This window comes from Pecten maximus, chromosome 3 (genome assembly GCF_902652985.1).
Source record: "Pecten maximus chromosome 3, xPecMax1.1, whole genome shotgun sequence".
Classification (NCBI taxonomy): Eukaryota; Metazoa; Mollusca; class Bivalvia; order Pectinida; family Pectinidae; genus Pecten; species Pecten maximus.
In genome coordinates this window covers 14,311,635-14,336,860 of record NC_047017.1, presented here as the reverse complement: position 1 = coordinate 14,336,860, position 25,226 = coordinate 14,311,635, and the positions used below count along the sequence as shown (strand labels likewise).

At 37.0% G+C, this 25,226-nt stretch overlaps 1 protein-coding gene across 1 annotated transcript; it reads right to left on the bottom strand.

The window, feature by feature from the left end:
• Nucleotides 1-90: 90 nt before the first annotated feature.
• On the bottom strand, nt 91-25,177 carry LOC117323293. Its single transcript, XM_033878427.1, has 23 exons — nt 25,053-25,177; nt 23,182-23,258; nt 22,762-22,919; nt 21,767-21,897; nt 21,080-21,215; nt 20,650-20,768; nt 20,119-20,240; nt 19,213-19,375; nt 18,628-18,812; nt 17,793-17,903; nt 17,442-17,513; nt 16,947-16,997; nt 16,603-16,667; nt 11,544-11,690; nt 10,846-11,047; nt 9,405-9,451; nt 9,130-9,171; nt 8,583-8,769; nt 4,975-5,110; nt 4,342-4,448; nt 2,662-2,786; nt 1,917-2,033; nt 91-993 (listed from the first exon to the last, which is right to left on the bottom strand). The coding sequence occupies exons 1-23, from the start codon at nt 25,168-25,170 to the stop codon at nt 840-842; spliced, it is 2,772 nt and encodes a 923-aa protein (XP_033734318.1). The 5' UTR covers nt 25,171-25,177; the 3' UTR covers nt 91-839.
• Between the last annotated feature and the right edge of the window lie 49 nt (nt 25,178-25,226).

Sequence of the window (25,226 nt, the reverse complement as noted above, 5' to 3'; positions counted from 1 at the left end):
ATTGTAAAAAACAAATAGCTAAGTAATGCATAAGATCTAACTTCCTTTGAAGACATCATTCTTGTAGGGTTTTTATTATTTTTTTTTTTTCAGGTTTGACCTATCCAGCAATAAGCTAAAATATTTTTTTCTCAAGAATTGTGAACCTTCCTAATAGATATTTAACAAGAGATTTAGATGGAATGGTTTATCAAATGTCAAATGTTAAATAAATCCCAATAAATTAATCATTTATTTTAATAGTTATTCTTCATAAACTTGGATCTATTGTTAGTGGTTTACACATATTAGATATATAGGCTAATTAAATTAATGACTTAGTTCTTGGGCCTAACTTTTCTAAAAAGAGATGAGGGAGGGAATTCATTCTTTATATTCTTATTTTTCAAACAAATCAATATCCATTTTTTATATAATCTAGCTGCTTCAAAATGTGGGAAACAATGATTTGTCATGATGGTTCTTTGTCTTTGTTTCACATTAACCAACACATCCTCTAATTTTATGGTTAAATATAATGGATATTACAGGAGATAGTTTTGTTAATGATGCAGGTTTTTTTTTTTTTTTTTTTTACATCAAAGTAGATGAGGAAGGGCCTGAGAACCAAGTAACTATTCTTTTTTGGCCAAATAGTTTTTTTTTATGATCCTCTCTTTATTTGTCAAACAGCTGAAATCTTCAGCATTAAAGACCTTACAGATCTAGAATTTGACATCACATAACCCAGTCCAATTTTAGACTTTGTTATTCGGTCCGCAACATCTTTTCTGGTATCTAGGAGTGATTCAATCAAGAAGATATGACGATGTGTATCTAGGAATAAGGCTATGGGGTCATCAATCCTTGGCTTGTAGGAGTTCAGCTGTCTCCTGGTCAGGTAGGAATGTTTTTAGAAGTGTGTGCAGAGTGTTTAGGGACTCCTGTCGTCCGATCTGTTCTAAGTAACGCCCATTCCATACAGTCTTGTATCGTTCCAACATCTCCAGCAACCTAAATTACAAATTTGGAAAAGCTTTAACATTTAAACAGGTGAGAACAGAAAGTCCATCCAAATAATCTTAAATTCTGCAACATACTTGAACATTTTGACAGTGTCATTAACAGTTATTAAGTTAATTTGTTCATTATATAACACTTGAAATTCATCTCTCTTCTATAGAAAGTATATGTTGAGCTTTTACTTATATTCTCACATATATAGTTGTGAGTAACAGCACCTTACACTCCTGGCTATAAGGTTCATGGCATATCAAATTATTGAACTTGTTTTATATCAACATTCCACATGATATAGCTCTGTATATTATGTATCTCCTCCAAATTTAACAACATCCCTTAATCCTTTGCAATGCTTTCCATATGGAAGATAGGTGGAGTTCAGAACGAGATTTATCTAGTATTAATAGCATATTGAAAGATGTTTATCTTTAACACAAACAGTGATTAATAACTGTCTTCACGAGTTTTATAAAATGTCTGATGACTGAGGGCAATTCCAGTCAAGTACCTACCCTGGAGAATGCCAAATTTGTCAAACCTATGCAAGTTATTTAATTCAAATAGTACCAGATAATAGGTTGCAATTTCTCCTCCACCCAACATACATATACAATGTGATTTCTCTATATCTGGGTTCCTCCCTTTGGATATATATTTTACTGAAATAGCCCAGAATATTGTCTGACTAATCAAATTTGTTGATGGAACAAAAGCGAAAAGTCAGCAGTCAAATTCAAAATTTATTTCCATTATAATAGCACTTTAATATTTCAACCAGTCTGAGGGCTGGGTGATATAGTGATAGGGATATTATTTTTCTCTTGATTATAATAACACTAGCACATTATATAAGAATACATGTTACCAGTCTATAATACAAGAGGGAAATATTCAGGAGTGAACTCCCTACATACCTGTTGGCAAGGTCCGTCTTAGCTGTAGCTGGTAGATTACTGATCCCGAAGTTGACAACAGGAAACCCATTATGACCTGCAGGGTTTCGTCCTGACAAAATTAACGCTCGACAAATCCTGCGGGAACAGAGGGTACATTATTGAAAATGTGAAATGTTAATAATACCTTTCAAATATAACCTAGAAAGTGTTTATTCCGATATAAATATAAACAGCAATATCGAAACAGATTTTGACAGTAAAATCAAGAGTAAATACAATCGTACACATGCATTTACCCATCAAAATTATAGCATTATAAAAGCACATGGCAATTTAGTGAGGGAAATACATAAAACAAGCATGCTGGGTATTGCTAAAGAAATCTATATCCCCTACCGGCCCCTGCTAAAAATAGTAACATTGACCTTGACCCAAAAACCCTGAAACTTGAACTTGATCTGTAGTTACTCACACTTCAGTTACATATCAAATTTCACTAACATACCTTGAAGCATTGCTGAGAAAAATGAGGAAAACTGAGTGGACAGGCGGACAGACAGACAGACACACTGTTCCACTTGTAGGGAACTAATAATTGCTCATAATGAAATGGTAAAGCAAACCTTAAAATAAATTGATACTATGTGAAGTGGCAGAAATTAAATCTATGGTATCTGGAAAATAAAGAAGGCCATAGGAATGCTTATACTATAATGTTACCAGTGTGATTAAAATGTATTCAGTTTGAGACTGTAATACTTACCTAGTGCCAAACATCATGAGGTCACAGGTGAGCTGGAGTTCGGCCAGAATGAGATCATTACAGGTACAATGCATGTCTGTGTTTTCTAGCTCTGTGTGACAGCGCTTCACATGCTTCATTGTCCTCTGTTAAAAAGAAGTACAACATCATTAAAGTGTGTTGTCTGTTAAAAACAAGTACAACAATTAAAGCGTGTTGTCTGTTAAAAACAAGTACAACATCATCAAAGCGTGTACAACAAAGTACAACATTGTTAAAGCATGTAGGCATAAAGAACTAGGTCCCTGGTCTCCAGAGATCACTGAATTAGATTGATGTAACACTTCTAGATAGCATTATGTTAAGAAATATCAAATCTATAATACTGGTAAAATAAATAAAGAATTAAAACTTTTCAGACTTTTTTCATATCTGTCCAGCATTAAATTCAAATTTGAATGCCATTGATTAAGACTGAATTAGGGTTTAAACTAGTACATTGGAACTTCGTTAACTCGAAGTCGACGGAACCACAGAAAAACTTCGAGTTTTCCGAGTGTTCGAATTAAGCGAGTTATCATTTTTGGTGAAAAGTTTGGTCAAGTTTGTCAACATTTAAATATAATCATTATAACTCCGCTCTGTCGCTCATCAGTTTAGTGTGAAGACTGGTCAATACATGTAAATATATATGTAATGTTTCGTTCTGTCACTTGTAGTTTGGTGTAGTGTTGCCGATATACAGTCACGATAAAGTTTCTTTCACTTAATCACTTCAATAACGATCTGATGTGCAAGTCATGTTTGCAAAAGAAATAACGATAAAACGGAATTCGATAGAATAACAATTTATTCATGTCAAATCAAATAACCGTTTAAGTTTAACACAGATTGTATGTAAAATGTAACAGAACCATTACCTTATATTGGACATATGTATTAGCACCGGAAGTTGGGCTGCGCATGTGCGTATAAAATGTTACTGCAACTGAGTTGGCGTTTTATCCAATTTAATAGACAGCACTGACCGTTACAGTTGTACTCAGAACACCTCGGCGGTAATTACGCTATTGTTTCAGCAGTTTAAAGATTTAATACGCAACGGTGACTATTTCATTTCTACACCTGTAAAAACAACAGCCGAGTAGATCTACGGTGTGTCAGAGATTAGTTCCGCTTGAGTGAACGGGTAGATGAGTTGTTGACTATCGTGTGTACTATCATCGGCGACCGCCTTGATGTAAGTAAAGCAGTATTTTTTATCACCAAGAGTTGTTGTTATAAGATTCCACCGACAATTTCTTTAATGAATTTATGAAACACTTATGATAGCATGTAGGTTTGTAGTGGCGATATATTCAGTATTACAAACGGAATTTCGCTGTTAAAAAATGTCGGCGTTTACCATCGATCGTTGTTGGACACGAAAATTATACTTCGAATTATTTGATCATTTCAAAGAGGATTTTTATTGTTGGGACCAAATTTTCACTTCATATTATCGGAGTTTTTTTTTTTGAGTTTTCCGAGTTTTCTTTACTAAGATAAAGAGAGAATTCGGCCGGGACTGACGAGGTACTTCGAGTTAAGCGGGGTATTCGAGTTTTCCGAGTTCGAGTTAACGAAGTTCCACTGTATGTTGAAGTAAATTTATATTTTTCATCGATTTAAGCACTCCATGTTATATTCATGGTTTAGTACCTGTATGGCATCCATAGTGATATGTTCAAGTGGTACAGAGTCTGGACCCAGGAGGAACTGGAACATGGTGGAACCCTGGTCATCTGGCAGTCTTTGACAGTCGTTACCTGAATAGAAATCAAAATTGAATTTTACTTCATGAAATATATATCTATGAAAAATAAGATGAGTTCAAATTGATCTCTGCAGAGAAGACTACTGAAACAGTTTTGTACTTTTGACTTAATTGAGGTCATTGATGAAGATCCATAACAAACAGCCCTTCTTTCCAGTATCTTAAATGACCAATATATTATCATTGATAGACTTCTTGTTGTTCATGAGAAATTATTGAAGACTTTGACCCCTATGACCTTGAAAATAGGTCAGGGTTATTTTCTTGGGCATACATGAAAACCCTTTGTCCCAGCATAATGCTGACCAAATACCATTTGACATCTATGACCAAGAGAGTAGGTCAAAGTTGTAAATTTGAATAAATTTTATAGACTCTGAGTCAAGCATGCTATTGGCCCAATAAACCCTGAGCGTTTTGGTTATTGAGAAGAATTGGACTGTTTAATAAAAATATTTTGTAACACATTTGAACTGTGAGACCATGAAAGTCAGCTGCCTAATCAATGCTCTACGTACCTGACTGTCCACGGGCACAGCGTATGAGGTAGGTTTCTGCTCGACCAAGCTCCACTATGACATGACCCACTACAGACTTGACATCTCTGAACACGTAACGATTCATTAACTCGGACAAATTGCTGTACAGGTAATCCTGCAAATTAATAAAGAGAACATTACATTGATGTGATGGCTATTGAATCCACAGGTTATAGTTTATTTTGTATTTCTTTTCAATAATAAACTGATTGACGATTTTTAAGCACCTACTTTACATATCACTCAAACCTATGGAAATACATGGTGATTAAACATACACTTTAAAGATGTTTAATTTTCTAATAAGTGATATTCTGTAAACAATATGTACAATCATACTTATATAATTTTTCTGAGATAATTGGCTGTCTCAGTTAGAGTTAGCCTGGAATTAGGTGTAATTTAGATATTGCTCAAAAGTGCCAAGTCAATTTTTCCAGTAAACAATCTGTCTCCAAATAGGCATATATCAAATACATTCATCAAGATTATCACACATTTTCCATACTATAATGACTTGAGGTTACACAACCTACCCAATGACAGTTGGAGTTCCAGCCTAGCCCAGCCCCTAGGTTACACAACCTACCTGATGACAGCAGGAGTTCCAGCCTAGCCCAGCCCCGAGGTTACACAACCTACCCAATGACAGCTGGAGTTCCAGCCTAGCCCAGCCAGCCCCTAGGTTACACAACCCACCTGATGACAGCTTGAGTTCCAGCCTAGCCCAGCCAGCCTCAAGGTTACACAACCTACCTGATGACAGCTTGAATTCCAGCCTAGCCCAGCCCTAGGTTACACAGCCTACCTGATGACAGCTTGAGTTCCAGCCTAGCCCAGCCAGCCCCTAGGTTACACAACCTACCTGATGACAGCTGGAGTTCCAGCCTAGCCCAGCCAGCCCCTAGGTTACACAACCTACCCAATGACAACTGGAGTTCCAGCCTAGCCCAGCCCCAAGGTTACACAACCTACCCAATGACAGCTGGAGTTCCAGCCTAGCCCAGCCAGCCCCTAGGTTACACAACCTACCTGATGACAGCTGGAGTTCCAGCCTAGCCCAGCCAGCCCCTAGGTTACACAACCTACCCAATGACAGCTGGAGTTCCAGTCTAGCCCAGACCCTAGGTTACACAACCTACCTGATGACAGCTTAAATTCCAGCCTAGCCCAGCCCTAGGTTACACAGCCTACCTGATGACAGCTTGAGTTCCAGCCTAGCCCAGCCAGCCCCTAGGTTACACAACCTACCCAATGACAGCTGGAGTTACAGCCTAGCCCAGTCCTAGGTTACACAGCCTACCTGATGACAGCTTGAGTTCCAGCCTAGCCCAGCCAGCCCCTAGGTTACACAACCTACCCAATGACAGCTGGAGTTCCAGTCTAGCCTAGACCCTAGGTTACACAACCTACCCAATGACAGCTGGAGTTCCAGTCTAGCCCAGCCAGCCCCTAGGTTACACAACCTACCTGATGACAGCTGGAGTTATAGCCTAGCCCAGCCTCTAGGTTACACAACCTACCTGATGACAGCTGGAGTTCCAGCCTAGCCCAGCCCCTAGGTTACACAACCTACCTGATGACAGTTGGAGTTCCAGCCTAGCCTAGACCCTAGGTTACACAACCTACCTGATGACAGCTTTAATTCCAGCCTAGCCCAGACCCTAGGTTACACAACCTACCTGATGACAGCTGGAGTTCCAGCCTAGCCCAGCCCCTAGGTTACACAACCTACCTGATGACAGCAGGAGTTCCAGCCTAGCCTAGACCCTAGGTTACACAACCTACCTGATGACAGCTTTAATTCCAGCCTAGCCCAGCCCTAGGTTACACAGCCTACCTGATGACAGCTTGAGTTCCAGCCTAGCCCAGCCAGCCCTTAGACACAACCTACCTGATGACAGCTTTAATTCCAGCCCAGCCAGCCCCTAGGTTACACAACCTACCTGATGACAGCAGGAGTTCCAGCCTAGCCCAGCCAGCCCCTAGGTTACACAACCTACCCAATGACAGCTGGAGTTCCAGCCTAGCCCAGCCCCGAGGTTACACAACCTACCTGATGACAGCTGGAGTTCCAGCCTAGCCCATCCCCTAGGTTACACAACCTACCTGATGACAGCTGGAGTTCCAGCCTAGCCCAGCCATCCCCTAGGTTACACAACCTACCCAATGACAGCTGGAGTTCCATCCTAGCCCAGCCCTTAAGGTTACACAACCTACCCAATGACAGCTGGAGTTCCATCCTAGCCCAGCCCCTAGGTTACACAACCTACCCAATGACAGCTGGAGTTCCATCCTAGCCCAGACCCTAGGTTACACAACCTACCTGATGACAGCTGGAGTTCCAGCCTAGCCCAGCTCCTAGGTTACACAACCTACCTGATGACAGCAGGAGTTCCAGCCTAGCCTAGACCCTAGGTTACACAACCTACCTGATGACAGCAGGAGTTCCAGCCTAGCCTAGACCCTAGGTTACACAACCTACCTGATGACAGCTTTAATTCCAGCCTAGCCCAGCCCTAGGTTACACAGCCTACCTGATGACAGCTTGAGTTCCAGCCTAGCCCAGCCAGCCCCTAGACACAACCTACCTGATGACAGCTTTAATTCCAGCCCAGCCAGCCCCTAGGTTACACAACCTACCTGATGACAGCAGGAGTTCCAGCCTAGCCCAGCCAGCCCCTAGGTTACACAACCTACCCAATGACAGCTGGAGTTCCAGCCTAGCCCAGCCCCGAGGTTACACAACCTACCTGATGACAGCTGGAGTTCCAGCCTAGCCCAGACCCTAGGTTACACAACCTACCTGATGACAGCTGGAGTTCCAGCCTAGCCCAGCCATCCCCTAGGTTACACAACCTACCCAATGACAGCTGGAGTTCCATCCTAGCCCAGCCCTTAGGTTACACAACCTACCCAATGACAGCTGGAGTTCCATCCTAGCCCAGCCCCTAGGTTACACAACCTACCCAATGACAGCTGGAGTTCAAGTCTAGCCCAGACCCTAGGTTACACAACCTACCTGATGACAGCTTTAATTCCAGCCTAGCCCAGCGAGCCCCTAGGTTACACAACCTACCTGATGACAGCTGGAGTTCCATCCTAGCCCAGCCAGCCCCTAGGATACACAACCTACCTGATGACAGCTGGAGTTCCAGCCTAGCCCAGCCCCTAGGTTACACAACCTACCTGATGATAACAGGAGTTCCAGCCTAGCCCAGCCAGCCCTAGGTTACACAACCTACCTGATGACAACTGGAGTTCCAGCCTAGCCCAGCCAGCCCCTAGGTTACACAACCTACCTGATGACAGTTGGAGTTCCAGCCTAGCCTAGACCCTAGGTTACACAACCTACCCAATGACAGTTGGAGTTCCAGCCTAGCCCAGACCCTAGGTTACACAACCTACCTGATGACAACTGGAGTTATAGCCTAGCCCAGCCAGCCCCTAGGTTACACAACCTACCCAATGACAGCTGGAGTTCCAGCCTAGCCCAGACCCTAGGCTACACAACCTACCTGATGACAGCTTGAGTTCCAGGACAACTGGAGTTCCAGCCTAGCCCAGCCCTAGGTTACACAACCTACCTGATGACAGCTTGAATTCCAGCCTAGCCCAGCCCCAAGGAGAAAGCCTGGCCAGGAAAATGGCTGGTGAGTCAAGTGACCCTTTCCTGACCAATTGCATGTTACCATGCCGATGGCACCTTGATTGACAGCACATTTGGCAGCTCTGTAGATATTGTTCACTGCTGCTTCAGGACACCCAGAGAAACTACAGGAAGATGTATAATGTTACAGAACAGTGATGTACACAGGTAAATAAAGCTGTGGACAACATTGTTTTACCTGGTATATCATTAAAGGATAACAATCATCAATTTAAAGCAATGTAAAACTAATTTTTCACATCATTTTCCTCCAGACATTTTTTAAAACATCCTTTGCTTAAATGTTCAGGATATACATTTATTTATAACAAATTATGATTTGATTAGAATAAAAAAATGTAAATGATATAAAAATGGCACATGTAGTTTGCAATCAAAATCAACAAAAACATGTTATTTTCTTTTTTATTGCTGGCCTGTACTGGTAATTGAGCGGAAATACAAATGTATTGAGTAATTTTTACCTGTTCCATGAAGCAGTGCCAGGGCACACACAGAAATTGATACTGCAAGGAGAAAGTGTGTGTTATATCATACAAATTGTATCATGATGCAACATATAGTATGTTTATCTGGTATCTCTTATTCTGTTTATTCCTCTATAAAACCGTAGTATACAGTATAGTAATAGAATTCAAGCTAATTCAAATGTGTTGATATTTTGAACTTCTTTTATTATTATTATTCTTGGAAAGAAAACAAATTACAGAATATTTAAATCTGAACTAAACAATCTTACCCTAGATCAGACAGCGGTCGACAGAATCTTCTGAAATCATAGTCAGCCTGAAAACAAACAATACAACATATTGTTGTTTAGTTTTGTATTTGATGTGATCAATGGTTATTTACATTTCACAACAAGGATATAGAGGATATTGAATAGTTTGCCGTTGATAGATTTCTATATTTTGCTGGCAAATTAAAAATGCAATAAATAATATACCCTTTACATACTAAATTTTGCTGTTTGAGGAATATCGCGCATGTCAGCAACCTTCGCCAGACAAGCCTCTCTTACCTCAGTTTAATGTACCTGCTGTCAGACAAGTCACCATTGACAATGGTCACAAATAGGTTGATAGCAGGGTGACTGTTGCTTTTAAAAGGAATACTAGACCCTGACCTCCTATCCTTGTGTCAGGTTTTCAAGTAAATAGCTTCATATCGCTAGGATTTATTCTGTCTTTTTCAAGCATATTGGGAAGCGAGTCAATGTTATCATTTAATCATATACATGTACAAAACTTTACCATCTGAGCCATAATGCTATTATTTTCCTACATCGATCCAGTTAGCTTCACTGGACAAAGAATATTGGAACTCCTCCCTCCATCCTCTCTGAAATGTGTGACCTTTGACCTTCAACCTTTGATATGGATGATTACGTGATGATCTGATAGTAAAAATAAGAACTAAATCTGTCCAGGAGTTGGAGAATCTAATTCAAGTTAATGCACCTCATGTGATCATATGGTGGAGTCCTGGTAACCTTACAGTCCGCAAAGATTCTATAGCAAAAACCTGTTTGAGGAATATCGCGCATGTCAGCAACCTTCGCCAGACAAGCCTCTCTTACCTCAGTTTAATGTACCTGCTGTCGAAAAAGTGACTCACACAAGATGGTCACTCGAAAGTTGAGAGCAGAATGAGAGTTCACATATAATGTCTGCTGCTTTGTTAAGGCAGGAGACTTGTGTTAATTCAATAGGAAACTCAATTGTGACGGTTATTTATCCACAAATATTACCCCTATACTATTTATTTTGTATTGATGAGCCCAGGAGGCAAACAAATAAGCATTGGCTCAAAGTAAGGATGGGGTTACAGTAGGATAATACATTACATTTTGTTAGCATTCCTACTGAACTGTATTTGATATGGGGTATCTAGATGGGCTTATTGTCATACGAAGACAGTATTTCTATACACAATTAATATCAGTGTTGAAATGCTATAGTCTTATTCTCTAAATTGTGAATTCAAATATTCACAAAGAGAACTTTTAGTTAACCACTTTTTGAAAAGCATTTGCAGTTTATCCCCCTGACATTATACTCTGCATGAGTAAAGATCAAGACTTTAGCGCTTCAAGCATACTCTAATATATAATCGCTACATAAACACAGATTACTTAAATTATCAAAATGACCCCTCGGCGACCTAACTACATGACTAACCTGTATTCCGTACTCATTGATGACAACACTTGGCGGTAATTGTTGTAACAGGTCGGTACTAAGTTCGTGTAGAGGGTAGCCACACAGCTGTATCGTGTGGTGTTGTCCCAGAGGTAACATCTTCACACAGTCCGTCATGTCCAGTTGGCCTTCGTCTGTGTCCAGCACAAAGCTACTCAGACGCGGCCCCAGACTCACAAACCTGGTCATCAAAAAAATAGGGGCTGGAACTAATTTCATTGCTTGTTTGTTCCTTTCAAAGTTGACTTTTGGTATTTTTCATTTCTATTTCATTCAGTTTGGAAATCAAAGATCACTTGTAACTTTCTACATATTTGAAATTTTCATTTCTCTCAATCAAAAAGTTAAAATACACACTAAAAAACACATAAAGGCTATTCCATTAAAATATCTACATGACCTCAGGAATCCACAATAAATCACTTCTGGGAAAAAATGCGCAGCAACAGGTATATTGGGGAAAATGGACATAATGGTAAAAATAACAAGTAGACACAAATATGGATCTATGCTATGTTTATATTCTAGAGCATTATCTCCCTTTATCAGGCCAGAATAACCAATAAAACTTAGACGGGATGACACCATCCGGATTTTTAAAGAAATATTTTATTTTATATAATATAGACAAACAAATATCCCCTAACTTGGAAAGTGAAGGTCTATATTATACATACTGTGAATCAGGAAAACAGGAGAGGAAATCCTGGAAAACATCATACAACTCTTCTATGTCCTCAAACTGGACAAGTGGCGCCACCTCTAGGATAGGTATAACCTGGATACCGAGGGCAGTACAGTGGTTCTCAAACCCCAACAAAGCACTGTAAGTAGGTAAATATAAGTAATATATGCAATAAGGTACTCATGACATCTTTAAGGTAAACATCAAATTGAAAACTGAATACTTAGCTTTTATAATGTACAACCAATATTAATCAGTGATACAGACATACTTAAGATTAAATCTTTATATTTTATAATTCTATATATCGACATATCCCTGGTGTATAAAGATACTCTATACAAAAATATCATTATACTGACACAATCCTGGTGTGTGGTTTTCTTGATACTGACATAAACTTGCTGTTATATTCTTTATACTGACATAAACCTGATATATAATGTTCTTTATACTGACATAATCTTGGTGATTATAATATTCTATATACTGACATAAATCCAGTGATTATAATATTCTTTATACGGACATAAACCCGCTGTTTATTCTTTATACTGACATAAACCTGATGTATAATGTTCTTATACTGACATATAAACTTGATGTATAATATTCTCTATACTGACATAAATCTGGTGATTATAATATTCTCTACAGTACTTTGGGATATTTTGAATGTGGTTATACTTTGGTTTATTTGGAGCCTGGGGTGAATGAGCCAAAATTAAACACCAAAATTTCACGAAAAAAATTGTCGGAACAATATCCGGATTATAGCAACCGTCTTTCCGTTCATTTACTACATATTCAATACTAGAATTAATATTCATACCCTGCCTACACTGCTCTGACGACGACCATCTGTCAGAAATTGTCTGTCCGTCGTCCAGAGCTACGTTATCGCAGCTAATCCAATACTAGCTTCCGCGATCTGTGTTGATGTGTGTTGGAATATTGGTTTTTGATAAAAACGTGTCAATAAAGGTATGTTTTCATCTAAATGTGTCATAAATTTCATTCACGTTGTTTTCATATTGATTGTTGTATTAGCTGTGTTCAAGGGCAAGTCGTGTCTCGATCAATCGATTAACTTGTGTAACTTACAAAGCGAAGACTGTTTTCCTGTGCAACCAGGTGAGACGAAATACAAAAGGCTTATACTGATGTGCTCTCAGAAAATACCTATTCAGACAAAGGCTATATCTCAGGTAGGTGATCGAATCCTGTCACTTAGCCACGGAGCTTTTAATCCCTTTGTACGTGTCCACGCGACATTGCTTCTAAATATGTAGACTTTCGTAGCATAATGAACAAACATATCAGTTACATAACTACAGGTAAGTGCCAAAATTTAACACACATGATGGTTAACGCCAAAATTTGATGCACCAATATTTTACCACCCTTTTTTGAGCAAAAAACGTCAAAACATCCCAAAGTACGGTATACTGACATTAACCGGATGTGTAATATTCTTTACACTGACATAAACCTGGTGTCTAATGTTCTTTACACTGACATAAACCTGGTGTCTAATGTTCTTTACACTGACATAAACCTGATATGTAATGTTCTTTACACCGACATAAACCTGATGTGTAATATTCTTTATACTGACATAAACCTGGTGTCTAATGTTCTTTACACTGACATAAACCTGATGTCTAATGTTCTTTACACCGACATAAACCTGATGTGTAATATTCTTTATACTGACATAAACCTGGTGTCTAATGTTCTTTACACTGACATAAACCTGGTGTCTAATGTTCTTTACACTGACATAAACCTGATGTGTAATATTCTTTATACTGACATAAACCTGTTGTCTAATGTTCTTTACACTGACATAAACCTGATGTGTAATGTTCTTTACACTGACATAAACCTGGTGTCTAATGTTCTTTACACTGACATAAACCTGGTGTCTAATGTTCTTTGTTCTTTACACTGACATAAACCTGATATGTAATGTTCTTTACACTGACATAAACCTGGTGTCTAATGTTCTTTACACTGACATAAACCTGGTGTCTAATGTTCTTTACACTGACATAAACCTGGTGTCTAATGTTCTTTACACTGACATAAACCTGATATGTAATGTTCTTTACACCGACATAAACCTGATGTGTAATATTCTTTATACTGACATAAACCTGGTGTCTAATGTTCTTTACACTGACATAAACCTGGTGTCTAATTTACTTTACACTGACATAAACCTGATGTGTAATATTCTTTACACTGAAAAAACCTGGCGTCTAATGTTCTTTACACTGACATAAACCTGGTGTCTAATGTTCTTTACACTGACATAAACCTGGTGTCTAATGTTCTTTACACTGACATAAACCTGGTGTCTAATGTACTTTACACTGACATAAACCTGGTGTCTAATGTTCTTTACACTGACATAAACCTGGTGTCTAATGTTCTTTACACTGACATAAACCTGGTGTCTAATTTACTTTACACTGACATAAACCTGGTGTCTAATTTACTTTACACTGACATAAACCTGATGTGTAATATTCTTTACACTGAAAAAACCTGGCGTCTAATGTTCTTTACACTGACATAAACCTGGTGTCTTATGTTCTTTACACTGACATAAACCTGGTGTCTAATGTTCTTTACACTGACATAAACCTGGTGTCTAATGTTCTTTACACTGACATAAACCTGGTGTCTAATGTTCTTTACACTGACATAAACCTGGTGTCTTATATTCTTTACACTGACATAAACCTGGTGTCTAATGTACTTTACACTGACATAAACCTGGTGTCTAATGTTCTTTACACTGACATAAACCTGGTGTCTAATGTTCTTTACACTGACATAAACCTGATGTGTAATATTCTTTACACTGACATAAACCTGGTGTCTAATGTTCTTTACACTGACATAAACCTGATGTGTAATGTTCTTTACACTGAAAAAACCTGGCGTCTAATGTTCTTTACACTGACATAAACCTGGTGTCTAATGTACTTTACACTGACATAAACCTGGTGTCTAATGTTCTTTACACTGACATAAACCTGGTGTCTAATGTTCTTTACACTGACATAAACCTGGTGTCTAATGTTCTTTACACTGACATAAACCTGATGTGTAATGTTCTTTACACTGACATAAACCTGGTGTCTAATGTACTTTACACTGACATAAACCTGGTGTCTAATGTACTTTACACTGACATAAACCTGGTGTCTAATGTTCTTTACACTGACATAAACCTGGTGTCTAATGTACTTTACACTGACATAAACCTGGTGTCTAATGTTCTTTACACTGACATAAACCTGGTGTCTAATGTTCTTTACACTGACATAAACCTGATGTGTAATGTTCTTTACACTGACATAAACCTGGTGTCTAATGTTCTTTACACTGACATAAACCTGGTGTCTAATGTACTTTACACTGACATAAACCTGGTGTCTAATGTTCTTTACACTGACATAAACCTGGTGTCTAATTTACTTTACACTGACATAAACCTGGTGTCTAATGTTCTTTACACTGACATAAACCTGGTGTCTAATGTTCTTTACACTGACATAAACCTGGTGTCTTATGTTCTTTACACTGACATAAACCTGGTGTCTAATGTTCTTTACACTGACATAAACCTGGTGTCTAATGTTCTTTACACTGACATAAACCTGGTGTCTAATGTTCTTTACACTGACATAAACCTGGTGTCTAATTTACTTTACACTGACATAAACCTGGTGTCTAATGTTCTTTACACTGACATAAACCTGGTGTCTAATGTTCTTTACACTGACATAAACCTGGTGTCTAATGTTCTTTACACTGACATAAACCTGGTGTCTAATGTTCTTTACACTGACATAAACCTGATGTCTTATGTTCTTTACACTGACATAAACCTGGTGTCTTATGTTCTTTACACTGACATAAACCTGGTGTCTAATGTACTTTACACTGACATAAACCTGGTGTCTAATGTTCTTTACACTGACATAAACCTGGTGTCTTATGTTCTTTACACTGACATAAACCTGGTGTCTTATGTTCTTTACACTGACATAAACCTGGTGTCTAATGTTCTTTACACTGACATAAACCTGATGTGTAATGTTCTTTACACTGACATAAACCTGGTGTCTAATGTTCTTTACACTGACATAAACCTGGTGTCTAATGTTCTTTACACTGACATAAACCTGATGTCTAATGTTCTTTACACTGACATAAACCTGGTGTCTAATGTTCTTTACACTGACATAAACCTGATGTGTAATATTCTTTACACTGACATAAACCTGGTGTCTAATGTTCTTTACACTGACATAAACCTGGTGTCTTATGTTCTTTACACTGACATAAACCTGATGTGTAATGTTCTTTACACTGAAAAAACCTGGCGTCTAATGTTCTTTACACTGACATAAACCTGGTCTAATGTTCTTTACACTGACATAAACCTGGTGTCTAATGTTCTTTACACTGACATAAACCTGGTGTCTAATGTTCTTTACACTGACATAAACCTGATGTGTAATGTTCTTTACACTGACATAAACCTGGTGTCTAATGTACTTTACACTGACATAAACCTGGTGTCTAATGTACTTTACACTGACATAAACCTGGTGTCTAATGTTCTTTACACTGACATAAACCTGGTGTCTAATGTACTTTACACTGACATAAACCTGGTGTCTAATGTTCTTTACACTGACATAAACCTGGTGTCTAATGTTCTTTACACTGACATAAACCTGATGTGTAATGTTCTTTACACTGACATAAACCTGGTGTCTAATGTTCTTTACACTGACATAAACCTGGTGTCTAATGTACTTTACACTGACATAAACCTGGTGTCTAATGTTCTTTACACTGACATCAACCTGATATGTAATGTTCTTTACACTGACATAAACCTGGTGTCTAATGTTCTTAACACTGACATAAACCTGGTGTCTAATGTACTTTACACTGACATAAACCTGGTGTCTACACTGACACATTTCTAGTGATATATTCCCTTCTGACAATTCGTCCAGTACCTTTTACTATATGCCAGCTGCCATGCGGGTGTCTTTTGAGTGGAGAATCTACAGAAAAGATGAACCTGAAAAATGGAAATGCTATATTAACCATATACGTACAATGTATTTCTATTTATGATCTGTCAAATGATTTCAAATGCTGTATATATCTTAATTTTTCTTATTATGCATTTCCTTTTCTGATGTTTTCGAAATTGATCAGTAAGATTTCAATCACAAATGATTTCGGAAGCATCTACTTACATTTTTTTTTCATATTTTATTCAAATTTCTGAAGTTTTTAAAGAAAATTGTTGGTGCAGGGTTGACTTACACTACAACATTCTTAGTTTTGTTCTTACCTGGTTAATTTTTAGCAAGGCTAAATATTCCATAGTGGTCTTAAGAACATCCTGAAAAGAATTTTTATTTCATTAATGCCAGGTAATTTTGACGCACTCAAATACTTTTAGATCTCTGGAAGTAAAAAATGTCCCCACTTTACTGTTTTATTTCCTTTTATTTAGTGAAATATGCCTCCACTCTCTGACAAAAGTGCCATTTTAAAAGGTATCATAACCAGGGTTTGATGATGAATTAAGTGTATAACAAAACACTGTGGGAATTTTCCAGTTCCACTCAATGTGCTTCAAATGGTTTGGCAGATAAAAACGAAGATGTTCAGAATAAATGATGGGTCAAGCAGATGGAGGATATTTTCCAGTAAGTGCTTGGCAAACATTTTTTTTTCATATTGTAAAACCATATATCAACCTCATTAAAAGGCTATGATTGTATATGGGAAACAGATCAATAAAAAATTATATATTTATATGATAGGTAAGTGTATATCTTACCATGCTTGTCAGGCGTCCCATGGAGATATCCAATAATACACCTCTATACGATATGTCTGGCCAGTCGTCTACCTACAATTGTCAGCAATAAGCATTGCAATGAAAATTTTAGGAGACCTCTTTAGAAACCAAAGCATCACAAGTTATTCCATTTATAGCATTCAATTAAACAATCAATTAAAATTAATTCTTTTTCAACTAAATCTTAATCTTGTAACTGTGAATTCTTCGGCTTGCACCCATACAATTAATTTAATCCATTGTATGATGATTTAGAAAGACAAATGGATGGAAAGTTTAACATAGCAGTCAGCTTTCGTATGGTGTTGAAGTATAAATGTTTGTTTGTACCAATATTGGGGGTATAGAAGAACGGCCTTCATCAAAATACAGTAGAAACAGTTGGTAGACTGTCGATATGGCACTGTGTAGAGCATTCAGGTCTCCACAAATCACCTTCACCTGTAACATAAAAGTCAAATATCTAATGGAATAAAAATATCACCTTCACCTTAACATAAAAGTCAAATATCTAATGGAATAAAAATATCACCTTCACCTGTAACATAAAAGTCAAATATCTAATGGAATAAAAATATCACCTTCACCTGTAACATAAAAATCAAATATCTAATGGAATAAAAATATCACCTTCACCTGTAACATAAAAATCAAATATCTAATGGAATAAAAATCATCTATCTCTATGGCTTTAAAGATAATCTGATCACATTTTCCAAGACAACTGGAGTAATACCTATCTAAACAGAACAGGGGCTTCAACTTTTGTGACTTTGCACAAGAAGCATTTTATGCAGTTAGTAACAATGAAAAAAAAAAAACAAAAAAAAAGTGTCTTAAGTTTATTAATATATTTTAACTTAAATGATTACTAACTGCATAGCTGATTAACTTCACAAGACAAATATAGTGTGACTGTCCTGGACTGAACTTGTTTGTAAGAATTTAGATTTCACACAGCACTGCCTTTTCATTGAATATCTATATATCAGCATGTAATTTGACAAATGATACAATTGAAACTTCCAACTGGACAGAAATTCAACATAGTGCATATCTAACATGGAAAATACAATAATCTAAAGACATAATCAGTGTAAAGTAAAATGAGAACTTAGTCACATATCATAAGTACGTGTTTTGATGACAGAAGGCCAAGTGTTACCTGGGTACTGGACACGATGAGTTTGTAAGAGGCCCATAGCGGACAAAGGCGTTTGTTGACGTGACAGAGGATATGCGGGATCCCAGTGTCTGAGAGTGGTGTAAAAGTGTCCACCTCTAGTTCGTAACCCAGGAACTCAAACATCCCCTTACGGACGTTCAGCTGTTGTATAATCTCCCGACAGCCTGGTACAAAGAAATAAATATTTCATTACAAAGACCCCTGCCAGTTTATTGAAAGCAAGGTACAAAGAAGTTGTTTTCTTTCAAATCATGTATGTATACTAAGACCTTTTTTTATCCTATAAAACTGAACATTTTTCAGTTGTAAAGACCTGTTTGGTTTAATATTGCTGAATGTACTTTTAACAGTTAAGGTTATTAAGGGGAGCAAAGATCCTGTCAGTAAATGGAATTTGAAAGTAAGATACAAAGACTTTTTTCTCTCTTTCAAATCATACATAATTTTTTTTTCTATATTTTTAAATATTTCCCCCATCACTAATGAGCTCTTTATGAATTAGTGTTATTATATTAAAGTGTTACTCGTACTGTGGAGTGTTGAGGTGTGAGATTTGGTACTGACTGTGTGATGGACCGGCAGACACATAGACGGGAACACTAGGCCTCTGTGGAGAGAATGGGTTGCCGTCCTTCTGAAGGATGTGCTGTGGTTGCGGCCACAGTAAGCCCATCTTCTCCTCTGTAACTACCTGTTGGATCTCATCTTGGTTGTAGGACAAACTCCGCTGTAAATGTTAGGAAGTTTACATCATTATAACACAATCTCCTAAGATTATTTGGTGAAAGTTTGAAGACACTTTGCAAAATTTTCTTAAATACTGTCACTCCCAAAATGGTTAGCAATAGCCAATTGTGCTTATTTATTAACTTACTCTTTTAATCTATCTTTTATAACTTAATCTATTTTCTATTTACTTTTAACAATTATACTCAAACATCAATTAGGACATTTATTTAGCAATTGCCATTTGTGCTAATTTATTTACTAACTCTTTAAATATACAGTCAAACCTGTCATATGTGACCTTCCAAGGGAGTCAATAAAAAAGGTCACATATGACAGGTGGTCTCTTAATCTATTATCTATTATGACTTCATCTATTTTCTATTTACTTTTAACAATTATAGTCAAACAACAATTAGGACATTTATACTATACTGTATATACAACAAAAGAAATTTCCATTTTTCTCTCTATACATTGCATATAAAAACCATCTTTATAACAGGTATGTAATGATTTAACAATACATGTACCATTAACTGTCACTTACGGATTTGATACCAAAAACAAACTGGTATTTACCTAAAGCATATATTTGCAGAAGTTCAAATAAACAATTTATGACAATAAGGCGGTCATAGAATAAAACAATCACTGACCTTACAAGACAACAACTCTAGTGAATTCATATAATACATACTATGATTAATAACATAAGTCTGTAAGAAAGGTTGATATACTGACCATGAAAGTTGGTGTTTTGAGCTGTGGAGATTCAGGTCCATTTGGGATGACACCATTAGGAGTGTTGAGGGGAGGGGTCTGATCTGGGTCTTTATTGCTTGTCTCCCTAACCAGCTTATCTTCTACACAACACACAACATAGATAAGTTATTATTGGTTAACTTCATCACCAAGTAACTAAAACAAATGGTATCTTCTCTCATTATGGTTGTTTCAATTTAGAAATCAATTAGTAGATTTGAATGTCCTATTTTACTTAAATGAAATTGTACAAGTATGTATAACACATGGATCACCAGTTTTAACATTTTATTAAGAAATTTAGTTTATTTCAAATTCAGTCAAACAAACATATACATAAATACAAGGACTAGAAAACGAAAATTTAGACTGTGAATTCTTGGGGAATTTGGGTTGTGATTGAAGCAAAGATCCTGTTAATTGACTTTTTACCTATGTGAAGTTAATTGACTTTTTACCTATGTGAAGTTAATTGACTTTTTACCTATGTGAAGTTAATTGACTTTTTACCTATGTGAAGTTGTGTATTGGGTTGCTCTGGTTCTACGACAGGAGGCGGGTTCTTCAGCAGCTCCACAATCTCAGGAGAATCAATTGTTAGAGAAATGGCATTTTTACCTTGATCCTTCCTGTCAAAATACCTCTGATAAGTGAACAAATCTAAACCAATTAAATCTTGAATAAATTAAGAGCATTCAGAATCTGATAAGTGAACAAATCTAAAACAATTAAATCTTGAATAAATTAAGAGCATTCAGAATCTAACTAGACCCCTAGCTAAATTTTGCAATAACTGGTACATGAATTATGTGAAAATGAAATAAATGATAAATGCAACAATTTTAGAATTTATTTTCTAGAACATCAAAGCAATTTCAATTTTTTTTATCAATTAAATCTATTGATGCTGGACAACATAATAACATTGTAAGTTACACACCCCATTTTTATCTCTGTATTTGGATCTGCCCCGTATACCAGTAATTCTCGGACCACAGCCAGATCTTTTCTCCGCACCGCATCATGTAAAGGTGTATAGCCTGCCACACTCACTGCGTCCACCAGAGCTCCTCGTGCTGCACAATCAATTACAACTAGTATAAGCATAATAAGTACAACTGATCCAGGTCTTTATTACTAGAGTTTGGTGGAACTGGATGTGACAGATAGATTTACAAAGGGGGAAAAAAGGAAACCCTCTAGTGTCATAAAATCATCAGAAATATCAACACAGAAATGTTTTATCATAAAATGTGATAAATTTGTAATATTTACAGAAATGGATAATCTTTGTGAGTGGGAAAATGAATTTTGAAATTCACTTTCTGTATCAGTATCAACAAATATGCATCAGTTATATTATTATGAGTAAAAAAACAACAAAACTAAACTGTTCAAAACCAAATTGGAGGTATCCCCCTTTATTTGGTATATTAGATACTTGCTGCAGGACTTGCACACATAAGCCTTGCTTGATGTTCAATCCATTTTGTTGAAATTGAACATCAAGCAAGGAAATTTGCCATTACTTAGAAATACCTAGAATACATACAACAACAAAATGATTTAAGGAACAAATAGGGACATAGGTCAGTAAAATCCTGCAGTTCTGTGCTTGCAGACATACCACAAAGGCACTGGACCATCTCTGCTGAACCATAGCTAGCCGCCCAGTGTAGTGGGGTGTTTCCACTTTCTGCACTGTCGGACAGGTTGACATTTACACCTGAGGCGAGCAGCTGACACACACGACCAACACTAAACAGGGTAAATAATACGGTGTAGAAATACCAACACATGATGTAATACAGCGACGTGTAATATTTTTATTATTTGATAATTATCAAGAATATTTTTATTTATTTAGACTATTAGTCAACATATACAGACATATCGAAGCCAAAAAATTAACAATACAAAAAAACATTCAAAAATTACAGCTTGGCTTATTTAACAGCATCTTCGCTAGCCAAGGCTTCTGATTACGTTACACTCCACGAACCCTTGGCAGATATAGGCGTCAGTTCTGGCCCTCTAGCGGTGATTCGAAATTACCACCCTTCACGCATGAAATTTTCGACCAATCAAAACAAGCGTTACCGATTTACTTCATCGGTGATGTTTACAAACACACATCGAGGTTTGGTGTCATTTCGATGAGATATGTGATCAATGACTTATATGAATTGATCAAACACTGCGAATGTTCCCCCAAAGATTGTGATTTTTGTATTTAGGTAAAATGCCATGACATAGTCGGCAATGTAGCTCTGTACTGGGTGCCGCATTTTTTGTTTACTGCGAAACCAAGCCAGAATGTAAAACGTGATTTGATTGGATGCCCTGGGATTCCAGGGCGCGACGGTTTGAACACGACTATATCCGCCAAGGGTTCGTGGAGTGTAACGTAATCAGAAGCCTTGGCTAGCGAAGATGATTTAACAGGAACATAGCATAAAGTCACACTATATCAGGTGGTTATTTACTACAGCTTATTGATAAGGAATGGTGATATTTATGAAGATATTACACATCTCATAAAACAGATGCAGTAACATTACTACATATATTATCAAATCAGATGTTTGTGTAGAAATTAAAACATATTAACAGTTTTCCTACTTTGACTGAGCTGTAGCCTGCAGAAGTTCTTCATTGAACACAGTGATGACATGGGTGAACTCTGACGAGAGGTCAAAGGCAGTCTTTCCTTGAGCATTGTGTATGCCAGGGTCCGAACCTGCGGACAGTAGGGCACGTACTATGTCTGTCTTACCACCCTGTAATGTAATCAAATATGTAAATTACTTGTCATTCATATATGTCTCACTATCAGTCATAATGAATAAGTCCTAATTTGTGAAAATCTAACCATAAACATAGCAATATATAGTTGAAAATATTTGGGTAAAACCAGGTAATTACTGGTATAAATTTTAGAATCATTTTATTTATTTGCTTTTGATATGATTTAGGTTTTGACAGCCATTTTTCATGAAATAATTTTAAAGCATAAGCGGCCATAATATATATATAATATACCTTGGCAGCCATGTGAAGTAAGGTTCCATCTTCATTATTTACTTCACTCAATACACTCTGAAGTATGTCTTTATTATCTGAAAAGAGTCAAATCAATCTATCACAAAGCAACAGATGAACATTCTGTAATAGTTATTACCCAACAACGCAAGAGCAAAACATATAAAAAATTATTGAAAAACCATGATTTTACATTTTGATATTTTTGGGTGTTTGGATGTTTTCGTAGGTTCTGTCATAGTTTTAACCAACGCGGAGAGAGAAAAATTGGGATAAAAATGAAAATTATCTAAATTGCATCAACACTAAAAGAGACTTTGTTATAAAGTTTTAATTAAGCCATAAAATGTTTTGAGTAAAACATAGAATATCTTATGACAATTACATATTCCTGAGATTTATGAAGCAGGATTCCCATAATGTCAACCTATTACTGTAAATCCCAGAGGCAGTCAGTATGTACTAGGGATATAGAGGCAGTCAGTATGTACTAGGGATATAGAGGCAGTCAGTATGTACTAGGGATATAGAGGCAGTCAGTATGTACTAGGGATATGCATACATAACAGTTGTCAGAACAAATAGAAAGACAAAGAACACACATGTCAAACATGAAAGCCCTGGAGCTATCTTATATGGTTAATTATTTACTGTGGCCAATGCAAGGTTTAAGTTTTTTTTAAAGTAGGTTAAAGTCAAGGTCAGCAGATTCACAAATATAGTACCAATGGAAGCATCCAAGCAGACTTAAACTAAAATGTCTGCCACTTCCTTGGAAACGGTGACCGGAAGATAGATGTTTGTCACAGGGAACATCTCCAAACCATTTAATAATTTTTTATTTTTATTTCCAAACGAAAGCTTTTTAACTTGCATTGTCAGCTTTAAATACCTGGAGTAAAAGTTTTTCATTATTTACACGCTTAAAAGTCTAAACACATCATATGTAGTTAAAGTGAAAAAGTTTTAACTATGTTGGTTTAAGGTATTAAGTTTGTCAAAATGTGGTTTAATGTAGATGTACTTTCCGGAGATTCAAAATTCTGAACAATTGATCTCAATCTCTCACATAGGAATTTCAATATGTTGACAGTCATGCCAACCCTTGTTTTGTGTGTATTTTGAGTCCTAAGTTTTTCAAGGAGAAATAACCAAGATATAATTATATATAGGAGGGAAATACCCTGCCCATGCTATACCTCAAACTAGCGACACCTCGCTATCAAGGCTAAAGGTAATTTTCCGCTAGCCTGAGCTAAGTCGAATAATATACTATCCACTTTTACACTATAGCTTCTCCCTCCTTCATAAAGTTTTTGCACCCCAAAGACAACCACGTACAACACAGGTTCTTTTCAAGGAAGCATCTCAATCTCTTAAAGCTTAATACACTTAAAATGGTCAACGGCACTATGCACATCTGTAAGCAGTGAAAAACATCCTGCCCATGCTCGGTCACTTACTCCCTAGCTAGGCCTCTCTACCTCTGACTGTCTAGCTATATAGGCAGGCTAGCCCGAAACACAATAAATTGGGCATGACATAACACCTACCGGCACCTTGGATAAACGAGATTTCTATTTACCCCAAAACACTCATACATGGTGTCGGGGTCAGAGGAAACACGGGCCATTAGAAGTATGGTTTTATGAATTCTTACCTGGTATTGTTGCACAATATGTACATTAATGTATATCCCAATTTAAGGGAATTAAACTCTCTGTATCAACAATCAGTAATAGAGATATCATTCAATATACATAAAATGATCTACAGTAAAATAGATATGCAGGGAGGGTCCTCAGAAAAGGAACAGGTTTTGGAAACGTAAGTAAATGTTAATATTGGAAGGACATGTGCATTAAAATTACTTTGTTGCAATGTCGACAATATAGATCTGACTATATCTGCTCTGTCCACACCAACTGCTGTTTTCAATTGCTGCCCAATGTCAGATACCGATTCCATAGCAGCCCTACCCCTTTGCATGTGGTGACACAAGTGACACGCTAACCGGAAGTTTACAACTGTGTATATATTACTAC